Raw genomic sequence first — 23279 nt, 5'->3', positions numbered from 1 at the left:
AGAAGTTATAAAAAGGTTGCATCTTGTAACGAAATAGTATGGTGGAGACATTATGGGGATTGGCAGAGATTATATTCTAAGAACAAAATAAGAATAATAGCGCACGGAACACGCGAAAAAACTAAAGAATTTAGATTGAGAATTTTTTTTTAGTAAATATTGATTATAATATTAATTTACTTTATTGTTGTTAGTGTTTTCTGAAATAGAAATTATGATAAAAGTTTGTATAGGCGGATGTCTAGGAGACTTGCGACATTTGGTTTTTTGTAGGTTTCAGCAGCTTCACCACTCTGCTTGTAAAGACTCATTGTGGATCATTCTTTATTCAGTGTTTGGATTTAATAACACCTGTCGATTTGTGTTTCTTATTCTACGTATTAAGCTCTTCATAGACCATAGAGATGACGGGTGCTGACAATTTGGTGACGGAAGAATCTGTGGAGAACTAATTTTCAGTCTGTGTTTTGGACTTGTGGGTGAATCCGGGTGAATCTAATTATTCGGTCGTTACGCTGTTTTATTTGCTTCCATTTAACAAAATTGAGGCATCGTGTGTTTTTAAAGTAAATCAGTTGAATTGTGCTAAAGGTAGATGTTCGTATGAAAATCAAATATACAAGTAAAATTAAATCTGTTTGAAACTGCACCCGCGAGTTTTGCGGCATCCGGTAGTTTGCTGTTCCATATTACACTTTGTTCGTGCAACGTTGAAATGATATAGTTGAGTTATGAACGACGACAAGATGAGTAATAACAATATTGAAGCGGAATACATGGACATAGCCGCCAGAAATGCCTGGCCTATCATCTACCAGGTAAGTTTCTAGCTGTATGCGTTGGTATAGGACGTGCCACGCAGGATTGTTAAAACAAAACAAAATTATAAATTTAATAGATAAAGTCTTAATAATTTCATAATTGCACACATAACATCTGGTTATTTCTGTAATTCTTCACAAACATTATGTTTACTATCAAAATCTATGATGTAAAACTGTCCATTCATTAAACTACTACTACTGATACTTATTGAAACGAATTTAAACCAATAAACAGTAATTTATTTATGTTCATTTAAAACCTTCACATTTTGTTAATTTTTGTGAATAACTTTTTTACCTGTATCTCAATGAAACAAAGCCTATCCAGACAATTTTTTATCTACTTATGAAAATGCCATGAAAATTAGTCTAGTAGTTCTGGAACTATTTGACTAGATTTTGTGGCCAGACATATAATAAAAATAAATGTTTTGCTACTCTTGTTTTATCATCCAATTTCAATACTTTTTTGCCAACATAATGTATTGAAATTAGACCATTAAGCTCATGCAATCAGTTGACAGATTTAGCAAGTCTAATGTTGTATATTATGAGTAAAATATTTTATTTCATTGTTGTTTGGTGTGCGGGAAAATAGCTTACAACGTGTTGTGGTCACAGAACAGAGTTGAAATCAACTAGCATTTCAGCCACAACACGATCTTTGCTATTTAGTTTTTCTGTGATTGCCACAACGCGTTGTGCGTGTTTTCATTAGAGCCATAACATGTATTTCACCATGTGAATGCTTTACTGTGACCACAACAGGTTGTGAGCTTTTTTTGCTCACAGAGCGTTTTCAAACATTGAGCATAACATATATAATTCATTTAAATTTTATAGAAAATTGGAAGAGAATGTCAAACGTACACATACACTTGCATTGAGGCCAAAAAACCGAAAAACAAGCCTTTAAACCGGTACAGAGATGTCAACCCTTATGACCACAGCCGTGTTATCTTGAAGAGAAGTGACATAGATTACATCAATGCTAATCTTGTAAAGGTAAGTTGTATTCTAAGCCAATGTTTACTTTATCACTTACCTGGTGTGGAAGCTACTGGATGTTGGTGACTCGGAACTGTGGTGTTTGGAAGTCCATGTAAGATGCCAATGCCTAGCAGTGTGGGGACAATAGCTTTGAACATAAGTTATCTTGGGTTCCAATAGAGATATGGGGTGATCTCCTTAGCTTGCTCCTTGAATTGCTCTTCCATGTTGGTCACTTCAAACCAGTGCAGTTCAATGCTAAGGCTCGTAAGTGTAAGTGACACATTTTGGTTTTCTATTTAACCCTGCAGGCCCATTGATAAAAAGGTAGTACATGCTGTAAGAGAATTTAATACTTTTTGGTTTTTGTAGTTATAGCTGTTGAAAAAAAACTACATTTATGTATATAATATTTAGTTGTGTACTTTGAAAAGGTCACCATGGCCAATACTCTTTAAATCAAAATCAATTAGTAATTGCATTGAGCTCCTGGGTATCATCATCTCATTTAAAATCAATGCTAAAGTACCATTTAAAAAACTAGGCATTCTTAGCAAGGTTAAGCTCTCTACACAAACAAATCCATTTTTACCAGGCTCAGATCAAACTCATTTGGAGTACTGGAGTGATCTTTGGGATGGACGATACATATCAGCTCTTGCTGTATGTATTAGACTTGATAAATTTACTAGCTAAAAGGATAGAATAATGATACTAATGAAATTGCAGCATTGGCACAATTTGAAAATATAGTCATTCTGTCCACCATCTGGATCATCCTTCCCATTTCTACAACAGTACAGTATCACATGGGGAACAGGGCTTCCTTATGTGGTGTATATCCAGGCAACTCTTACTAGACATTTGCATTTCCGATTCAAATATCAAAAATGTGGAATGACCTTATCTGGAATGAATATTAAAGTTTATTGCTGATTTAAACACCTTCAAAGCTGGAGTGAAATACTGTTTTCAATTAGACATGATTTAAGTTGAGTGCAGGCCTTTGTACCAAAAAAAGAATGATGTATTATTAAGAATCATTATAGTATTATTATAAATGGGAATGGGCTCTTTTGTATGGACGCTATCCCATAAATGTATACAATTGTAATATATATCATTTGAAAGGCAATAATAATCACTTAAATTTAAGCTTATATCGCTTAAAGAGGAATTATAATCTTAATATGAGCAGATTATATCTGGTTTCTTGCCTGACGTTTCTCAAGTTCTCAGACGTCTCTCAATTGAAGCCTCAATAGCTCAACGGTAAGAGTGGTTGGACTTTTCACCAAGGGGTGGTGGTTCGATCCTCGCCCCGTTAGTCTATTGTAATACCCACTCCTATATTAATCTTTGGTACTTAAAGGAGATTGTATGAGGAGAAGAAGAAAAATAATAATAAACTAATCTCAGTTTGAATAACAGACTCACATTATTTAATAGATGAATTAGTAGATCCAACTTTACCCCACTTAGCTCTTAGTACCAAAATAAAAAATATAATTCACAGTACATTTCCTACACGTCTCTCTGTGTTGGTGTCATATAATAAATTGGAGCAGGTATAAGTGTATTATCTGTGATTGAAGCTATTATTATGACCTTTCGAATGACTTATATCGCAACTGTATACAGTGGCGTAGCATGCCTTGGTGGGCCCTGTATCAAAATAATTTGGGGGCCCTTGAAGGGTAAAAATTTCTCACAAAAGAAACAAACAGGCTTGCATAAAATAGGTAAATATGACTATGTATGGTGTTTCCAACTTTTGGGCGCACGCTTAACCTGGGAAAAATAGAGATTATTTTTTTGACCTTTGTCATTTCTAAAATGAAACTATAGGCAGTTTTTATAGGTTTTTTTTTGGGGGGAAGCATCAGGCTAAGTGACACTTTACTCATTTTTGCTTTCACACGCAAGGGCCCCCTGTAATCTGGGGGCCCCGTATCATTGATATAGCTGTTATGTAGGTAGCTATGCCCCTTACTGTATACTGCCGTGGAACTAAACCGTTCATTGTCCTTTAAGCCATATAAGCTTAAATTTAATAATTCATTGTATCCCTATTTCGTCAGTTAAAAAGTAACTCCAACATAACATCAGTTTATCAGTCTGATTATAAATGAAACTCAAAATTGGTAACATTTTATTACACAATTATGTATACCTACATTTTTAGGAATAGATCTTATCTTGGCTAAATATGATATATTTCTCTTAACTAAATATGATGCGAGTATATCTCTCAGAAATTCATTGTTTCTCATCAATACCCAATTTATAGTAACTTATGTTGCACAAAATATAATTAAGAAATTATGATAAAAATAATTATTATTAAATTACTTAAAAATTATCCTATGTGGAATTACTTTTTACTGCTGTTTATTTATATAAGTTAGTTACTTTGTAATTGCAACTTTGTAATGAAATACCTAATGGAATTATGGGCGACAACAAAATAAGTATTATCAATATTACAGCAGGTTACATGGACATGACCTCCCAAATGTCCAAAAATACCACAATAAAGACACTGTCTTATAGATAAAAATATATGTCAGATCTCAATGAAACAAAACCATCATAGTTCTATTTATGCTACCTTTGAAACCCCACAAAAATTTGTTTAGGAGCTCTGCATCATTAGATTATGTGGACAGACAGACAAACATAATTCAAAAAAATATGTTGTATATTATTTCACTTAATTTATGCTGTCTATCACCATCATTTCTGTGAATACTTGTGAAGAACTAGAATGGATTCGTAATTATTATAATCAAGTAGCCAGAAGTTCCCATTCTATAAAAGCTGAAAGTTTGTCAAATTATACCTACGAGTACAGAGATCACAGGTTTTTATTTAGGAGTTCAATTTTACTGTCAATTTTTTTCTCACGTCCAGTCTTAATTAAACAAAGCCTATTATGTTGCTTAAGTTTAAAAAATGTATAAATATCCAGCAAACATAAATAAAGTATACTGAACAATACCTATGTTGTTACCAGATGGATCGAGCAAATCGAAAATATATTCTTACGCAAGGTCCACTTGCTTTCACCGTTGCTCATTTTTGGTTGATGGTGTGGGAACAAAACAGTCGTGCTATACTAATGCTCAACAAGATAATTGAAAAGAATGAGAAGAAATGTTATTGGTATTGGCCACATGGTATTGGTGAGGAGGAAAAGTTTGTTCTCGTCGACGTACAACTGACTATAGAACAGATTAGTGAAGAAGATTGCAGCTACTATACTACACGAGTTTTTAGGTAAGATAGAAATCTATAATTTTATTTAAACTATCAATGAACTGTATAACTAATATAGTTACTAATATAATGCTTAAATAAGTCTAAATTACATCATTTAATGGAAAACGAAAAATATTCCAAAAAAAAAAACCTGTGTTATTTTATGTACCTGGCTACAGCTAGCGAATGCACTATTGCACTATATAATATGGGTGCGGTTTCCCGGAAGATATTTATTAGTTTCATCTCGCCTTGCAATTCATGCGCGCATTTACAATGGCACTATCCATATCTAATGTTAAAAATCTCCTGCGAACTTTGGTTCTGATATTTATTTGGACTGATATTTATTAAATTTTGAGTGCATATTGGCTAGCTCTGAGAATCGCCCAACATCTATTTTTGATACCCCTAATTGATAAGGGTGCTGTGATGGTGAAACCTGGGCTGTGCTAAGGTCTCTGCAGAGATGCCGATTCGACTACAGGTACATCCAAATGTTGAAGTGTTTGTATGAAAATAGTTTTAGTACAAACACTTCAACAGGATCTTCGTAGTCTGATCCAGTATACGTCAGTCCGTATTACAGGATCAGACTACGAAGCCAATACAATTACAGCGAGGAGTGCGACAGGGAGATGTGATCTCCCCGAAGCTATTTATCGATGCATTAGAATACGGCTTTAAGCTTCTGGACTGGGACGAATTTGGCATCAACATCAATAGCGAGTACATCACTCTACTGCGGTTTGCCGACGACGTGATTCTCATGGCAAAGACTGTGGATGCCCTTAATACCATGCTCATCAATGACCTCAGCAGTGATTTTCAACATGTGGGCCTAAAAATGAACATGACTAAGATCATGTGTAATGCTCATGTACGGCTCCACTCAAGTATAGTTGAGGACTCTGCGCTCGAAATTTTAGACGAGATATATGCCTAAGATTTACGGTCCAGTTAGGTAGGTCCAAAAGTGCGTGTTGCCATTGGTGACTTACGAATCCGAGACTTGGTCGCTAACTATAGTCCGAACCGGTGGTAGAATCTTTACAAAGTCAACTGACGTATCAAAAGTGCTTGTAAACTGAGCCTACTTGAAATAAATGAATTTTGAATTTTTTTAAATAGGCCTCATAAAAAAGCTCAAAGTCACTCTGCGGGCGACAGAGCGAGCTATGCTTTGAGTTACTCTGCGTGGTCGACTTAGAAATGAGGAGATCCGTAGAATAAAGAAAGTCACTGACATAGCTCAGCGAGTCGTGAAGCTGAAGTGGCAATGAGCAGGGCATATAGTTCGAAGAGCCGATAGACGTTGGTGTCCCAAGGTGCTGGAGTTAAGCGCAGTATTGGTCAACCCCACACTAGGTGGACCGAAGACATCAAATGAATTACAGGGAGCCGCTGAATGGTGGTTTGAGACCATAGTGTTTGGAAGTCTTTGCAAGAGACACATGTCCAGCTGTGGACGTGTATTTGCTGTTGACGATGATGATGATTTTAAGTTAATAATATGATTTTTATATGTACACAGGCGGAAAGTGGTTTAGTTTTTCTTTTTTACTAGAGGAAACTGCAATTATAGAATTGATCCTTGAATTCAAAGTCTAGTAAATAACCATTTTTTCGACAGTGACAATAACGTACTATTTTCATAATCTCGCAAAGTAAAATACAGAATATATACGAGTAATTCTGTTTTACCAAACGAGGTAAATTGAAACCTTGCCTGCCTCCTACGAAGTATTGACGTTTTCTATAATGGGAACAGACCGTGGGCGTCTTACGGAATATTCATATTTTGTATAAAGGAAAATTTATTTCTTGGAAGAAAACGTGATCTGCTTCAAAGCTTACCTGTGAAAAAAATAAAATAGGGAGAAAATAATAATAAGAATATGCTTTCAGTACAGGCGCTTGTTTACGACGCTTGACGCTTTTCAAGAAATATAATAAGTATCGGTGGCAAACTCTTACATAATTTCCGTGATTTAATATTATGAATAACGAGCCGACGCTCCGTGGTTTCACCCGCGTAGATCGCGTTATCCTGAGTATTTGGGGATTAAATAGGCTATGACACTCACAAATAATGTGGATTTCTAGTGGTAAAAGATTTTTCAAAATCGGTTAAGTAGATCCAGATTAACCCCTACAATAACACAAACGTCACCTCTTTATATAATTATAATATGAGTATATCATATAATACCCAGCCCCTCTGCCTCCGATTCCGGGGGGTGTGGGTTCGACCCCGGTCCGGGGCATGCATTAAAAAAATATATATTACGTGTCTCAAACGGTGAAGGAAAAGCATCGGTAGAAAACCTGCATACCAGAGAATTTTCTTAATTCTCTATGTGTGTGAAGTCTGCCAATCCGCATTGGGCCAGCGCGGTGGACTATTGGCCTAACCCCTCTCATTCTGAGAGGAGACTCGAGCTTAGAAGTGAGCCGAATATGGGTTGATAATAATATAATATAGGAGCCAAATTCCGACACAGCGATGTTTCAACTGTAACTGTATCCCATGTTAAAGAATTGTATAACCCGGTGCAATCATCACCCTAGCGCCTTCTAGTGCATAAGCGTGCTGAGCACTGTTAAAATGGAATATGTATGTACAAACAGTACTTCAAGTGTGCTACCACAAACTGTCTGCGTAGCAAACATCAAGTCCAAATCCTTCTACTGCTTTAATTTCTCAAGGAACAAAAATAATATCATTATTACAATACTCGCAATGTCTCTATCTACCGCGCCCGGCCGGTTTAAGCTAAGCGAGTGGCGCTCGGGCGCCCCTGAGATCGCGGCGCCCGGGTGCATCACACCCCCTGCACCATAGATAAAGACGCCTCTGATATAGCTGAGCAAATAATATATTTTTAGAATTCACGACATGGAGAGTGGTGAGAGTCGCGAAGTGGTACAATTTCACTACACCACTTGGCCAGACTTCGGCGTGCCGTCATCACCGGTCGCGTTCCTTGAATTCCTGAAAAAGGTTCGCTCTTCTGGCGCCCTCAACCCTGATGTGGGCCCAGCTGTGGTGCACTGCAGCGCAGGCATCGGACGATCTGGAACCTTCTGCTTGGTCGACTCGTGTCTTGTTATTGTAAGTAATTGATAGTTAAGGGGTTTTGTTCAATTATTCATACCAATGTATCTGTTCTCTTGCAATAAGTCGAAAAAAATGTGTTAAGTTTGGGGTACGACAATAGTCCAGCGGACGGGGATCGAACCACGTACCTTTCGGTGAGTCCGGCCTCTTTACCGTAGAGTCATAAAGGCTTTATTATACAATAACTGACCCAGTAAATTTTGTTTCATCATATCCCATAAAGAATTGCTACTATTAGATTTTTGTTATTAATCATGCATTGTACAATAACAAATAACATAGGTAAATATATAAATTGGTTAAGGAGTTTTTGGTTTAACAAGACAAGCAGTAATCAATATATTTTATGTTTTTAAAACTTTGCAAACATATCTTACTAAGTCTCTTCTAATCACCCTTAACACCTATGGAACCAAAGATTTTATAATAGAGATATGTCACTAGCGCGTCAAAACAGAGGCGACAAAAGCGGCTAATTGTCATAATTTCAATGAGTAACTAGTAAGCAACGAAAATTATTTGAGCAAACATTGTATACAATGTAGAGTTGTGTGTTCGGGAAGTATAAAAACGGTATATACATAAGTATATAATGGAATTAAACTAAAGTAGCTAAATTCGGATCATTTTTCGTGGTGATTTTGTAGGCATGTAACATGTCTATAGTGTAAAATGTCGTTGTATGAAACCATATGTCATGAATAATTAAAAAAACCCAGTCAGCCTGGCTACGTAACGTGTATATAATTTATTTTCTATTTCAGATTGAAAAGGAAGGCATAGAGAATGTAAACATACAGCAAATTTTACTGGAAATGCGTAAAGATCGCATGGGTTTGATACAGACTCCGGACCAATTACGATTTTCATATCAAGCTATCATCGAGGGGGCCAAAAGATTTAATCCTAATTTTGTAAGTATAGCAACATGTTGCTAATATGTGGTTATATGTATAGTCCTTGGGTTGTGTAGGCATTTGGGGTTTACCCAATCTGCGAAAAATTACTTAGTGAACTGAATTTCTGCACACATGTTATTACGGCGTTTTAAGGAAGATGTAAAAAATCGATATTAAAGAAAGTCAGCTGAAAAGTTATAAAGGTAAAAAGGTCACGAAAGTCAGTTTTTCTTGACTTCAGACTTGAATTTTATATACAGGGTGCTGGGGAGTATTTCCCATAACTTTAATTTGTTGACGAATCCACTAAAAATAAAAAGAATTATTTGAAATTCTGACTATCCATGTAACACATGCCTTTATCTATCCTTGCATTTTAAAATTTTAAAGTTTGACTACGTGTAATTATAAGGATGCGTATAAAGGACACAATTTAAGATCTATTTACAAAAGAAATATTATTTACTCCGAAAATATTAATTTTAGAACATTATAAAATATTAAGTTCTTTGAACATTTTGATTAAATTTTCGTGAAAGTGTATAATAACCCCAGAGTTATGGGAAATACTCCCCAGCAACCTGTATATTTATTGATGAATGATTAATATTGAAAACCTTTCACTCCTTCACATCCTCCGCTACGTAGAACTGTCCTTGGTACCTAGAATAAGTAAGACCTATAATAATATCAGTTCTAAAGTTAACATTTACTCTGAAGTAGTAATACAGTTTTCGGAAAAAAAATATCTCTACTACCAACTTTTATGACTGAAATGTGCTCACCTTATTTCATTTTCTATCTTTCTCACATTTTTTTCTTCTTTTTCAGTTAATAATACTAGTGTGTATGTTCTTTATTTGTGATATTTAAGTTATCTTTTATTTACTGTTCTTCTTTATTTCATGCTGTAATTTAGTTACATTATATTATTTTAGTTAGTGTGAGAGAGCCGTGATAGCCCAGTGGATATGACCACAATTCCGGAGGGTGTGGGTTCGAATCCGGTCCGGGGCATGCACCTCCAACTTTTCAGTTGAGTTGCATTTTAAGAAATTAAACGTGTCGTAAACACGTGTCTCAAACGGAGAAGGAAAACATCGTGAGGAAACCTGCATACCAGAGAATTTTCTTAATTCTCTGCGTATGTGAAGTCTGCCAATTCGCATTCGGCCAGCGTGGTGGACTATTGGCCTAACCCCTCTCATTCTGAGAGGAGACTCGAGCTCAGCAGTGAGTCGAATATGGGTTGATAACGACGATGATGATGATTGATGTATTGATCAACAGAAGGAGGATCCAAAAATGGAAGAGAGTATATATTCAGTGGTTGCGGAGGAAGCTGACGAGCCTGAAGAGGAGGCGCCGCCGCCGCCCCCGCCGCGCGCTGAAAGCCTCACACGGGCCCCTGCGCGGCCGCTCCCTAATATACCGACCAGTGCGTCGCTCGGTGAGTGGCTGTACCTTTATTTCATTGGGCTATTCCAACCCATTTTAAGGGCCACCACAAGTCAAGTCATTATAAAATAATGGTGATAATAATAGGGATGATGACTAGGTTTGAATATATTGATTTTTATAATACATTCAGGTATTTATACATAAAAAGGAAAGATTATCTGGATATTTGCAAAATAAATAAGATTATAAAATTTCAAAATCTAATATCGTAATTAGATGAAAATTCATACAGTTTTAGCTTCCTTACATTAAATGTGACAGTTTCAATATATGAACTACTAGTAGACGCCCCACGGTTTCACCCGCCTGGTTACCGTTACCGTAAGGTAATTACATATAGCTTATAGCCTTCCTCGATAAATGGGCTATCTAACACTGAAAGTTCCTGAGATTAGCGCGTTCAAACAAACAAACTCTTTAGCTTTATAATATTAGTAGAGGTATAGATAAACATCAACGCACAAAATAACAAACATATTAGTAATATTGTTTGAATGCCCATCCAAATCTAACGATCATTATAACCTACGACGTCATTACATCGTACCATTTCGTATCGATTATCCAGGGATCAGCGGCAGCGCCGCAAATCTGACTTTTTAAATCCCTGTAGCTTCCAAAGTAATGATCGCAGATACCCTGTTACTTTTACAAAATAGCTTTACTATTAGCATACTCCTAATTTATAAACAATTTAAAAAACTAAATCCCTATAGAAAATCGATTTAACAAAAGCATTTTCACTACTCTTGCTCAAAAACACTGTCATATTACCACTCCACAGCGGGGCTAAACAAGCATTTCAGCCACAAAATCAAAATCAAAATCAAAAATCATTTATTTCAAGTAGGCTCAGTTTACAAGCACTTTTGACACGTCAGTTGACTATTTGTAAAGATTCTACCACCGGTTCGGAAGGCAGGTTCTGCTGAGAAGATACCGGCAAGAAACTCAACAGTTGCTCTTTTGAAAAAGTCATACAGTATTATAATTTACAATTGATAACAATTACAATTTCTTATAGTTTTATTTCCTGTGTGAAGGTGGAAGCTGATCCAATGGCCTCCAAGCGCAAGCGCCACTAGGGGCTAAAGTAATTTTGTTTTTTTAATTCTTGTCTGTTACGAGTACTAGCCAAGTACTAACTTACTATAAAATGGAGGAGGTTTTCTTCGAAAATAGAAACATTATAGGTAAGGCCCTGATTGTTTTGAAAAACAAATAAAAAACTTTAAATTGGAATTAAATGCAGCGTTCTTGTCTGTGGAATGCGTTCATTTTTTTATTTAATTTTTATTGAGTTGCGAATAGAGCGAGATTTGAAGACATGGGATATCCTTTACGGTGTAATACCTTTGCCTTTTTCTCATGTGAAAAAAATGAAATTAAAAAGCGAGAATTAAAAATAAATTGGCGTGAATAATACACACTTGATTTTGTTCAGAAAATAATTGTAAATTTGTGACCGTAACTTACATATTTTTCAATTGTTATTGTTGTCTTCATCTAGTGAGAATGGTGATCCTAATTTGGAGATGGATGAAATTTTCAATCTATTACTATCAAAGTCGAGACGCTATTTACTTAAATACCTATACAGGTAAAGTGGAGAAAACAACAACGAATGGATTCACTTACTTTTTAAACTATTATCTCCCACGTTTACCTCAAATAGTCATTATTCATCTTCACAGGAGTCGGAAATTATGTTGCAAGCATCTCCCTTAATATCCAAAATTGTAGACTTTGTACATTTAATTTTCAATTAATATAAATCATTGAATATTGTACTAAACTATTTTATTTTCTCGCAATCGTAGTGAAAAGCAGAGTGTAACACGTGGGGCTAAACCCACTATAAACTCGGTTTCTATTTAGGCGGCCCTCGCCTTACGTCCCGGGCCCTAAAAATACCTCGTATATAATGGGTCTTTTTAGCCCCTTGTATAACAATCTACTATTATTGCTTGTTCAATGCGGCATCCTATTTCCAGACTATGTTTCCCGGTTTCGTCAATCATACATTGAGTACCGTACGATTGAACATTACAGGCAACCTGAATTATAACAACTGCTCGGCTGAGGAAAGTTCGAGTTCGGACGGCGAGCCGCCGACGCCACCCGCGCGCGAATGCTCCAGCCCGAGCTCGTCTGCCGACGAAGACGATGATGACGACTCCGGCTCCATCAACGAGAGGTGCGTGATTACAATATTATTCATCATCATCATCATCATCATATCAGCCGATGGACGTCCACTGCAGGCTCAGACTAAATGCATAAGGACTAGTATCGCATCCAAATTCACGAACAAAATTTTCTGCCATTTTCTAAGGAAAATGAGCTTAGATTTCATACATATCTCATACTAAACTAGCAGTTTTTGTTCGTTTTTTACACCATTTAACTACACAAAAAACTATTTTTACGGAGGTTTTTAACCGTCGGACATGATTGTAAGCTATGAAACATTAATAATATAGAGACAGTGTTTATAATCGCATAAGATCGTTGATCATATTCTTTGACAGAAAAATAATGTCTTGCGAGGCAGGTCTCTCTATCTAATTAGTCTGAGACTGCAGGACATAGGCCTTTTGTAGGGACTTCCAAACATTATGCCTCTGATCCTGCATCTAGCGAATCCCTGCGACTCGCTTGGTGTCATCAGTCCACCTAGGGGGACCGACCGACACTGCGCTTTCTAGTGCGGGGTCGCACTTTGGGACCCCAACGTCCATCGGCTCTTATTACAATACGGACAATACTGTTGATTTTGTATACTGTATGTGAATCTGTGAATTAAAAAAAATAATCAATAGTGTGATTCATCAAATGAAAGAGCTTAATATGAGAATCATTTTCAAATGAATTGTTTTTGAGTTATTCAAGGATATATACTCGTACTGTTTAGGCTTGATTCAAACTTGAATATCCGAAAGAATAAGAAGAGGAGAAGAAGAAAGTACCTAAAATTTTGAATTAAATATACAGAAGCTTCCTATTTGTAGATTTCAGGAAAATTTTTAACCTTCAAATTTTTAAATATGATGGTCTCTTTTGGGGGAAAAAGACAAATTAAAATTTGATTTTTTAACCTAAAAGCCCCCTGTTTAAAGGAGATGGTCCAAAATTGCATGGAGCCCAGGATCAGTCATTGTACCCTAGCGGAAATAAATTTTTAACTATTTTTGATTACACAAATCTAAGAATTTACTTTAATTTTTTCGAAATAATATTCATTATCTCCCAAGAAATGCAACATTAATAAGGGTATTAATGGCGGATAGATGACGTTTTCAATGCATTAATCGATTTGACGTTTGCTGTCAATTGTCATGTCAAAGTTGCTCTATGGGCGCCATCTTGATATAACTCAAAAACTTGGGTTTTTATTTTATTTATTTCTTTTTAATTAGTTAGATTTATTCACTTTAATAAATTTTTAACCAATTTTAATGATAAGGGGTACAAGAGTGGACCTGAAATGGACCATCTCCTAGAGCCCCGCGCTATCTGAATCCGGCTCTGGATATGATATGACATTGTTGTTGTTAAGCAGCGGCGGGAACGCAGACACGCTGCGGCGGCGGCGCACGCGGGAGCTGGCCGACCGCATCGCCGTCATGAAGAAACGCGCGCGCGAGGCGGAGCAGTGGCACGCCCTCAAGAGGTCTCTGTACAAGCCCCTCACCATCACATTCGGATTCATTCTGGCGGGCATTGTCATCTACACATACGTTAAACATTAACTTACCACACACATATAGCTATAGCTACCTAACGCAAAACCAACGACACGAGATAAAATACGTCCTTTACGATCCAGACGATGACATGACGACCGACAATACTTCCCGGGCAACAATCACAAGCAACACGGCGTCTTTGCCGGCGAAGACGAGGTCCCCGATATCTGACGTCACCCGGACGTGGGTTTTATAACTCACGATCTCGGGGGCGTAAGGACTGATACACTCAGGTCACGGTTACCCCCTCCCGAATGGCGAATGGATATCATACAGGAGGCAGATGATATTTCTCAATTAATTTGATCTTTTATTTTAATAGGTTGATAATAAATACCAAAATTGTGAATAGGCGGTCACAATGACTGAAATGGACTAGTATAGAAAATTCTAATTGCTTGAAACAAAGGTTTTTTTTTTAATTTTCCTCCAACAAATCAGGAAAGACTGTACTAGGTGTGGGTACGACAATAGACCTACGGGCGGGGATCGAACCACCACCCCTCGGTGATGAGTCCAACCGCTCTTACCGTTGAGCTATTAAGGCTATAAAGCTTTGGTGTTTGAAAGTTTGTTTACATTATTTATCTCGTGTCGGTGGTATACACTGTGGTTCTAATGTAATTGCCCGAAACCCGGGACGAATAAAGCTGGGTCTATATTATCTTTGCTTGGCGGTTATCACATGTTATATCCTGGCAAAAAATAGTAGAAATTAATAGAGGCGCCACTATCGCCAATATGGCAACAAGAATACGAGAAACGTAAACGTAACCATAGCAACATAACTTTCAAAACCGACAGATTAATCACTTTTGACAGCATAGACACTAACAACTGACAAGTTGAATAGTGTTGTAAGAGGGAAAAAAAAGTTAGTTTTTTTGCCAAGCTGTATTTGTGGAAACCGCCAAGGTACCGTTTTAACTGACACAGTACCTTACAAAGTTTCAGGCTTTGACTCACCCTCTACAAATTACTCACGCTTACTCGGAATATATTTATATATATATCGTATAGTAGTTTTAGTTTGTTTGATGCGACTGTACGCACCTACGTAGAAGTACGCAAAGTGTGCGTACGCATACTAAGTCCATAAATAACAAATTAATAATAATATGATTCGTAACCACAAATGTATATTCAGGCGACAAAATTTTTATACAAAAGAAATATTTTGGTACTGTCAAATTTGACACAATTTTTGGAAAGTTTTGTTAATAGATACTCAAGTGAGAAATGTTTACAGAGATCTCTGTACGCTGAATATTATTACTTATATGTATTATATGATCCAATCCAATTCCAGTATCACCGCACTATTATCTTATGATAATTAGATATATATAGGCCTTAATTTTATGGTGGCAAATGTACGAAAGATTGAAGTGTAAGTAGTGATGATTCCTAACTGTTACCTCATAGTAACGACTGTTATCTCATTTTAACAACCATTGTCACATGGTAACAACTCTTGACTCAGTGGTAACAACTATTAACTCGCAGTATCAACTGTTATCTAATACGGTAGTTGACTCATATCAAACTTAATAAAAACAATATTAATTTCGTGTCCATGAAATAAGGGTCCGAAATATGTCGATATCAATTAATACTCACTCAATTTAAATATCAGTATTCTTTAAAATTTTCCATACGTCAAAAACGCTGTCGTCCATTTTGTGACGTCACTAACACCCTTGATATACTAAATGTCGAACTAATTGTTAACTAATATTTTTGTCAAACGCTTGCATTTGTATGGACTGTCATGGCCGGCAGACATTATGGCTCGTATTGTCAAAAACATATTTAAAAACTAAAATTTTCATGTAATTACATCTCAAAAGAATATGAAAAAAAAAATTCAGTCTAGTGGAACTATAATGAACTATTTAAGACCAATTAAAAAAAAGTGTCAACTAGCCTATTATAACCATTGCATCATGGGTAACAATTGTTACCTAATTGTGACAACCATTGCCTTACGAGTATGTAAACACTATTGGCTCTAATTTAAATGATTTGATAATTATATACTCTTCCTGTTACCAAATTGGTTAAATTGATATGTACATTAAATATCAATCATTACAAAAAAGAAAATCGCTTACTTAAGTTGACACATATATACATATAACCTTACTTATTACTCGTAATATTGTTTAGCTTTAGGGGAATTCGGAATAAAACAAACTCTCAATAGCCTAGACCAAGTATATACTTAGGAAAATCCAGTGAATTGATACCTAAAAAGTTAATTATAACTCCTTTCAACATTTGAAAGCAATACATGCATAATTAATAGACGAACGACGAGACTCTTAAGAATATGCTAAAACTGTGTTTGAGAAAAACTGTTGAAATGTACTTTGCCCAAAGTCAATTAATTGTTCTTATGCCTAGTATTAAAATGTTCAACGAGTATTATAAATAATTTCCATTTGCATTTAAATCTGATATGAAATGATATCTAATCATATTGAACGTTATTAGTCCAGTCATTTTAGGTTTTATCTGGAAAAAAAATCCTAGTGAGATGAAGTTTTGTATACACCTTTAAGTGTAATTATAAAGATGTGAAAAATCGTGGCGGCTAAAAAGTTACAAAGGTCAAAAGATCACAAAAATCAGAAGGTCAATAGAGGTCATTATAAAAATTGTTCCTCATAAAATTGTCTACAAAAAATGCATTTTGCAGTTTTTCTATAAAATTAACGGTTTACGGATTAAAGCGCTGAGAAAGCGACTATATTATGACAATGCACTCGTTTCCTCACTACCTTCGAGGTAGAATGCGAGACGCGTTTTTTACCCGACTGCAAGAAGGATTATGTTTTCGCTTAAGAGATTTTTTGTAGACAATTTTATGAGGAACAATTTTAATAATGACCTCTATTGACCTCTGAGCAATAGGTCGAAATAATGGGTATTTGCGAAAAAATGATTTTCGTGACCTTTTGACCTTTATAACTTTTTTAGGCGACACGATATCGATGTAAATTTTTCACATCTTTATAATAACACCTGAAATAAGGTTTATACTAATATTAGCTCACTAGGAATTTTTGCCCAGATTGGGGTTTAAAATGCTTAAAATTACTGGACTATAATTTAATTGACGAGTGAATTATTATTTAAAAAAACAAAAAGCATGACTGCGTGAATAAACGTATATGTGTAGTTTGGCGCGAAAAATCTACAATTTTACGACATATCTCAGTTAAAATGTAAAATGCAGCTTTGTGGCACAAGGGCCTTTTTAAACGTAACAATAATTTTCAAAACATATTTTATTAATAAACGCGCTAAGACTCGCACGCTACGTTCAAATTATGTGACAAATAAAAGACATAAATTGTTAGGTTCCAATTTTTACGTTTTAAAATATGCCCTTTATTGTAACTATTTAACAATATAAAATTAATGCTAAAATCAATTTTGAGCAATTTTAGTCTTTATTAATTAAAGAATTAAAGAAAGAACCTCACATTAGTTAAGTCTTACAAGTCCACAAATTCATTTGTGTGTATGAGATTCCGTGAGGAAGCTAAATTTAGTTTCTTCACGTCTTTTTATAACGAGATTATACGAGCTTACTATTTTATATGTAAGTGTATTATTATATGTTATTAGTACTTTTTTATTATTATATAAAATGAACCTGAAATCGCGAATACTTTATAATTATTTTTTAATTAAATTTTAAATGAACATAGATTTCTTTAAGTTTAACCATAAAAAATATAAATGCACGCAAGTTGGTCGGAGATATTTTATTCAATATCTAATGATATAATTTAATGAGTATTAGAAACGTTAAATTTTCGGAAGTCGGTTTGGTTTTGCATGTAGATGTAAGGTGACGACGCTAACGCCTCTGTGTGTGTTAAATATTGAAATTGATATGGGGAGAGCAATGTGACATCAAAAACATTGCTTAGAAAATACTAAAGTCTGGCCGCTCAGAGATTGCGTTTCTGACAGGTCGCGCCTGTCTGTACACATTGCCTCTACAACCATAGCAAAACTGTCGTCTGAAAATAGATAATATATTGATACCAGTCAATCGTGACAGCTGAAGACTAAATACTTTTATTATTTATTAAATATATTATAATATTAAAAACTTTTTAATCGCTAATATTTTTTTACCGATAACCAACTAAACTAATTAATAAATTTACTATAAGCAATACGTAGCAGTTGTCGATAGAGATTATCATATTATTTTAAAATTAACTTTTATTTGCTGTAGCGTCTTTTAGCAATTGCTTATTTAAAGTTCTTTTTGTTTCTCAATGAACCTTTGTGCAATTAAAGGAAAAGTGCAAGCGAGCGATCACAAATTTGGACGTAATCAAATCGAAGTATTATTATCAATAATTAATATATTATACTGTTTATCACAATAGCTGTGTCTGAAGTTTCGATAAGTCCATTACAAGGCTACCATTACCCAATGAATGTATCGTATTACCTGTTCTTATGGATATTTTCTTTAAAAAAAGGCTGTTTCTAGTGACTAACACTAAGTAATTCATTTTTTTACATAGAATAACAGAAGAAGTATACAGGCACAGCATAATAATCACAACTGAACAAGTTATTTAGCTAGCTAGTTAGCTTATTATAATAAATTGTCAGTATTAAATTATACAAATAAAACAATACACAACTATGCACTGAGAGATTTTTAAATAGTTTATAGATCATGCACTCTTTCACCTATTACGCTTATTTATCCTTTACCTTTGAAATGCCAATTAATATTTCCTCCGAAAATATATATAGACGCTTAATATACTATAATAATTAAAACAAAAATCGGTTGTCTGTAAAGTCGGTTTGCTGATGATAGTTGAACGTGACAACGTCATAAGAAAATACTGATGGAATGGTTGCATTTTACAAAAAAAAATGTTCTTTTTTCTAAAATACTGTTTAATATACTTCATAGACCAAAATATACTATATTTCTTGTAAAAAAAGTTGGCAATCCTAGAGCGAGAGTACGACGCATGACGTCATTTTTTTCGAGTGTGCAGCCGGCTCCATCGAAGTATAAGACGTTGTCACGTCAAAAGATGGTTAAAGTACTTGGCGAAAATATCAATCACTATTTTATTCCAACAGCAAACCAATTTCATTATACTATTTTATATAGATGTGCAGCAACCTGCTTTTATTTTATCGACGAAAATGTTAGAAGGTTACTCGGAATTAAAAAAAAAACAATTACGTTTTAATATCATATTATCTATTGTCTTGAAAAGTTCGCATTGTCCAACAACATTAATATGAGATATGTATATTATTAATATGTCCCCTATGTGACTGTAACCACGAGAAAGTTTTTATGACATGAAACACTTTGTTATTATTTTATTAAATCTTGTTTTTATAGTTATTATGTAAAGTAATTTGAAAATACTTGTTTACAATCTGATATCTGGCAATTAAATATTTTAAACATGTCGATAGTGATAGTGATTCATTAAACGCAAAATAATTTATCTTAAGGTAATTGTTACTAGTTTCTTTTAAAAACTGTACCTAAATGGGTACAACATACATTTTAAATAATAATATTAATAAACGGTTTATTTACTTCGTATGACCCTTACAATAAACAATTACTTTACTTTGCACAAGCATAGCAAAAAATAACTCAATCGAACAAAAGTTTTAACGGGATTATTTTTATATATAAGATCTATAAACGTAGATAAATATTTAGATTTCTAGCACATTAAGACACAATACAATTTGCATCTGTTATGGCTTAAAAAAACGTCCAACTCGGTTTATGTAAATCGTACAGTTTTCTTGTAATTGTGCTGACGCCAAGCTGAGACGCTCAGATATTTTGATATTTTGATGGTTAAATTGTCACATAAGAGACCGTGTTAAATTCGCGAAATACTATCACCAAAATAGTAAACTAAGTTGTCTTAATGCGCTTTGTTGATTACGGTGTTCATGTTTATTTTAATTGAAGTATAATAATTGCTGGGGTTGTAAAATTTGAACAGGTTTATTAATTTCAGGTTTAAATCGGAGGAAACCCCTAAAACTGAACCATGTGAAGACTGAGGAGCGTAGGTAATAATTTTTAACGAAGTTTAATGTAATGATTTAAACCGAAATAATAATTTTTAATTTTGACATTTTTTTTTATGACCATTTAGGTCATAAATGAATTAGAATGATTAGATGGATTAAGCTGTTATTCACTTGGCATAATATTAATTAAATAATAGAAATGAAAAAAACAGATTCAATTATTACTAATTTTTTGTTGTAGTTATTAAATTTAGGTGTTCTAGAAGTCAGGCAGCGCGCTTATACTCGTATTAATTAACAATAATTCTCACATGCAAATTAATTGGTTTCCGTCCCAACTAAACGCAATCAATAATTACGTAATTTGGTGGCATGTATTTTTAAAATGATTAAGATTTAGTCAACGGATATCAGTCAGAGCTCCCACTTTATATAGATTAATTAAAAAAAACGTGTCTTAGTAACTTAAACTTGAATACCCACTTTAATGTTTCTTTTATTAATTCTACGTATTAAATTGATTACGATTTCCATGTATTTGTTACCGAAAATGTGTATAATTCTGGCATTGCATACAATGCCCAGGCATTATAAAGGATTATACAGACTGTTGGTAACATATTATTCAAATGTAAGTTTAACCTTGGAATACTGAAAATCATCGTAAAAGTTAAAGGGACCTAATTTTTTTAATTACCATCAAATACAGTCACTGAGTAACAAAGACTGCATTAACACTTGATAGATTTTTCAGTATTCGGCTGAATATAATGTAATAATTTATATTTAGTTCTACGTGATACACATGTAGACCATTAGATGTAAGGAAATTTGTAATGTTTACAATATTTATTTAGTTTGTATAAATTTATTAAGTTTCGAGACTTCTATATATTACTCAAGGCCACGTTCTGGTTAGCTCACAATAGCGCACGGAAGAGAGGGGCCGGGGTTCACGTTTTAAATTTATCACTGCTTTTAAATGTGTGTTTCTGTGGGTACTAGAAGATTTCCGCCAAGCTGGTTATTTTTGGAATAAACTCTACAGCAACAGATAGATATTAGTATTTCAGAAGGTTTTCAAAACGTCCACAATAAACTTATTATGGTGGCGTCCTTAGCTATAGGTTTAATGCGTCCGATATATAAGATGCGGATCTGTGAACGCCTGCCATAATATGATAAAGGGTGACAACTGACGTGAACCCTACTAATATTATAAACGCGAAAGTTTGTATGGATGTTTGTTTGGATATTTGTTGTCTTTAACGCCGCAACTACTAAACCGATTTGGCTGAAATTTGAAATAGAAATAGATTTTCATCTGGATTAATACATAGTCTACTTTTCATCCCGGAAAACCCATGGTTCCCTAGGGATTTGTAAAAAACTAAATTCCAAGCGGACGAAATCGCGGGCGTCCGCTACTCTATTATAATACCTTAGAACATGCGAAAGCAATTTAGCATATTTTTTTCTCTAACACTACGCTGAAGTCGCCCAGAAATTTCAAATAAGACAGTCCCTCCGTGCGCTATACTGCATTGGCCACGTAACGTATGCCATTCTCTCCCTTTTCATCAGCATAGTAGCCATAATAAATGTATATACATTTAAGGTACTTTTTTAGAGTATTTATTTAGATTTAACTGATAATTTACTAATACTTTATATACGAGTATGCACCTTTATTGGGGATTGCATATAATTTAAAAGAAAAATTTAATTAAGTGGTTCTTTTTACACGCTGCGTTGTAAACCCTGATAATGCCATATCGCATATTTACTAAGGTCACGTTACCCGTGGAATATATCCTAAACTATTCTAAAGTATTCCTAGAGGATACGCACATACTATGAATTTTGATGGTAACTTTCCAACGCCGTCTTAGCAAATATTGTTTAGTAATGCAAGTCTTGCCATTTAGGTACATGCATGAAACATACGCTATGAAATGGTATATAAATGACAATAATGTTGTACCTTAAAATATTATATTGTTCCCCCAATAAAGGAACGCAAATATCTGTTAGTCTATCTCTCTTATTTTAATAATTCAATCGATCGAATTAATGTAATGTCAACGTAACCAAGATAATTCGTAACCTAGCCTTGCATTGAATCAACCATATCTATGATATTATATATATATAAAGGCTACCTACAGGGTGGGCCAGGCCATTAAACTTGTGAAATTTAAATCGGCTATAAAACAAGGTCCAGTGTAACGTAATCCTATTGCAGTTCAAATTGTCATGCCAGCTGAGGCAGTCGTCAGAATGATTTGATTCTTAAATGAATATATCCAATCAAAAAAATATATATAGCCAATTTAAATGACAAAACTGTTCAATGGCCCATCCATATTGGAAAGGTGTATCTTAAAAGTAATTTGCCATTTAACAATGTCTGAAAACTAAATATTTAGTAGTTAGACAGATGGAAGAACTACGTTGTTTAAATTTAGTTAACTACTTATGAAATATAAATTGTAATCTAAAGTTACTGTAGTATTATTTATTAACACAGAATATCCCTCTCCACTTGAAACGGTTCGATGCCGGTTTTATACCCCGAGGATTGTTGTTGCCAGGACGCCCCATATGTCAGCGGCTGAGAGATTATGGCGATAGCTCAGGAAGCTTAAGAGGTCTGGTCAGCACCTTACAAACTGCAGTAAAACCAACTGTGGTTTGTGTTGTATCATGGTTAGGCTTAATTTAAATGTGTTTTTTGTAGAATAATAAATGAATAAAATAAAAAAATAAACCACTGAAATTCTATGCACGAGGAGAATTTTCCTTCTTGACCGCTTCTCGAGTTCGTCTTGCTATATAGAAAGGACCTGTGCCCACCCTGGGATTCTGGGCTACAGGTATGGAATTCTTCGATACTAATAATAGAATT

At 34.6% G+C, this 23279-nt stretch overlaps 1 protein-coding gene across 4 annotated transcripts; it reads left to right on the top strand.

Annotated features, from left to right (window-relative positions):
- Positions 1-450: 450 nt before the first annotated feature.
- Positions 451-22873, top strand: LOC112045864 (tyrosine-protein phosphatase non-receptor type 61F). Of its 4 annotated transcripts, none has more exons than XM_052890659.1 (9): positions 451-818; positions 1668-1829; positions 4831-5093; positions 7965-8190; positions 8961-9110; positions 10386-10545; positions 12609-12753; positions 14062-14229; positions 20356-22873. In XM_052890659.1, the coding sequence occupies exons 1-9, from the start codon at positions 732-734 to the stop codon at positions 20399-20401; spliced, it is 1407 nt and encodes a 468-aa protein (XP_052746619.1). In that variant the 5' UTR covers positions 451-731; the 3' UTR covers positions 20402-22873. The 4 variants fall into 4 exon arrangements, with proteins under 4 accessions (XP_052746619.1, XP_052746618.1, XP_023937997.2 ...); XM_024082229.2 differs by having other exon boundaries at positions 453-818; positions 14119-14229; XM_052890658.1 differs by having other exon boundaries at positions 14062-22873.
- Positions 22874-23279: the final 406 nt, after the last annotated feature.

Source organism: Bicyclus anynana, chromosome Z (assembly GCF_947172395.1).
Source record: "Bicyclus anynana chromosome Z, ilBicAnyn1.1, whole genome shotgun sequence".
In the NCBI taxonomy this organism is placed as follows: Eukaryota; Metazoa; Arthropoda; class Insecta; order Lepidoptera; family Nymphalidae; genus Bicyclus; species Bicyclus anynana.
This window is presented reverse-complemented; position numbering and strand designations above follow the sequence as displayed.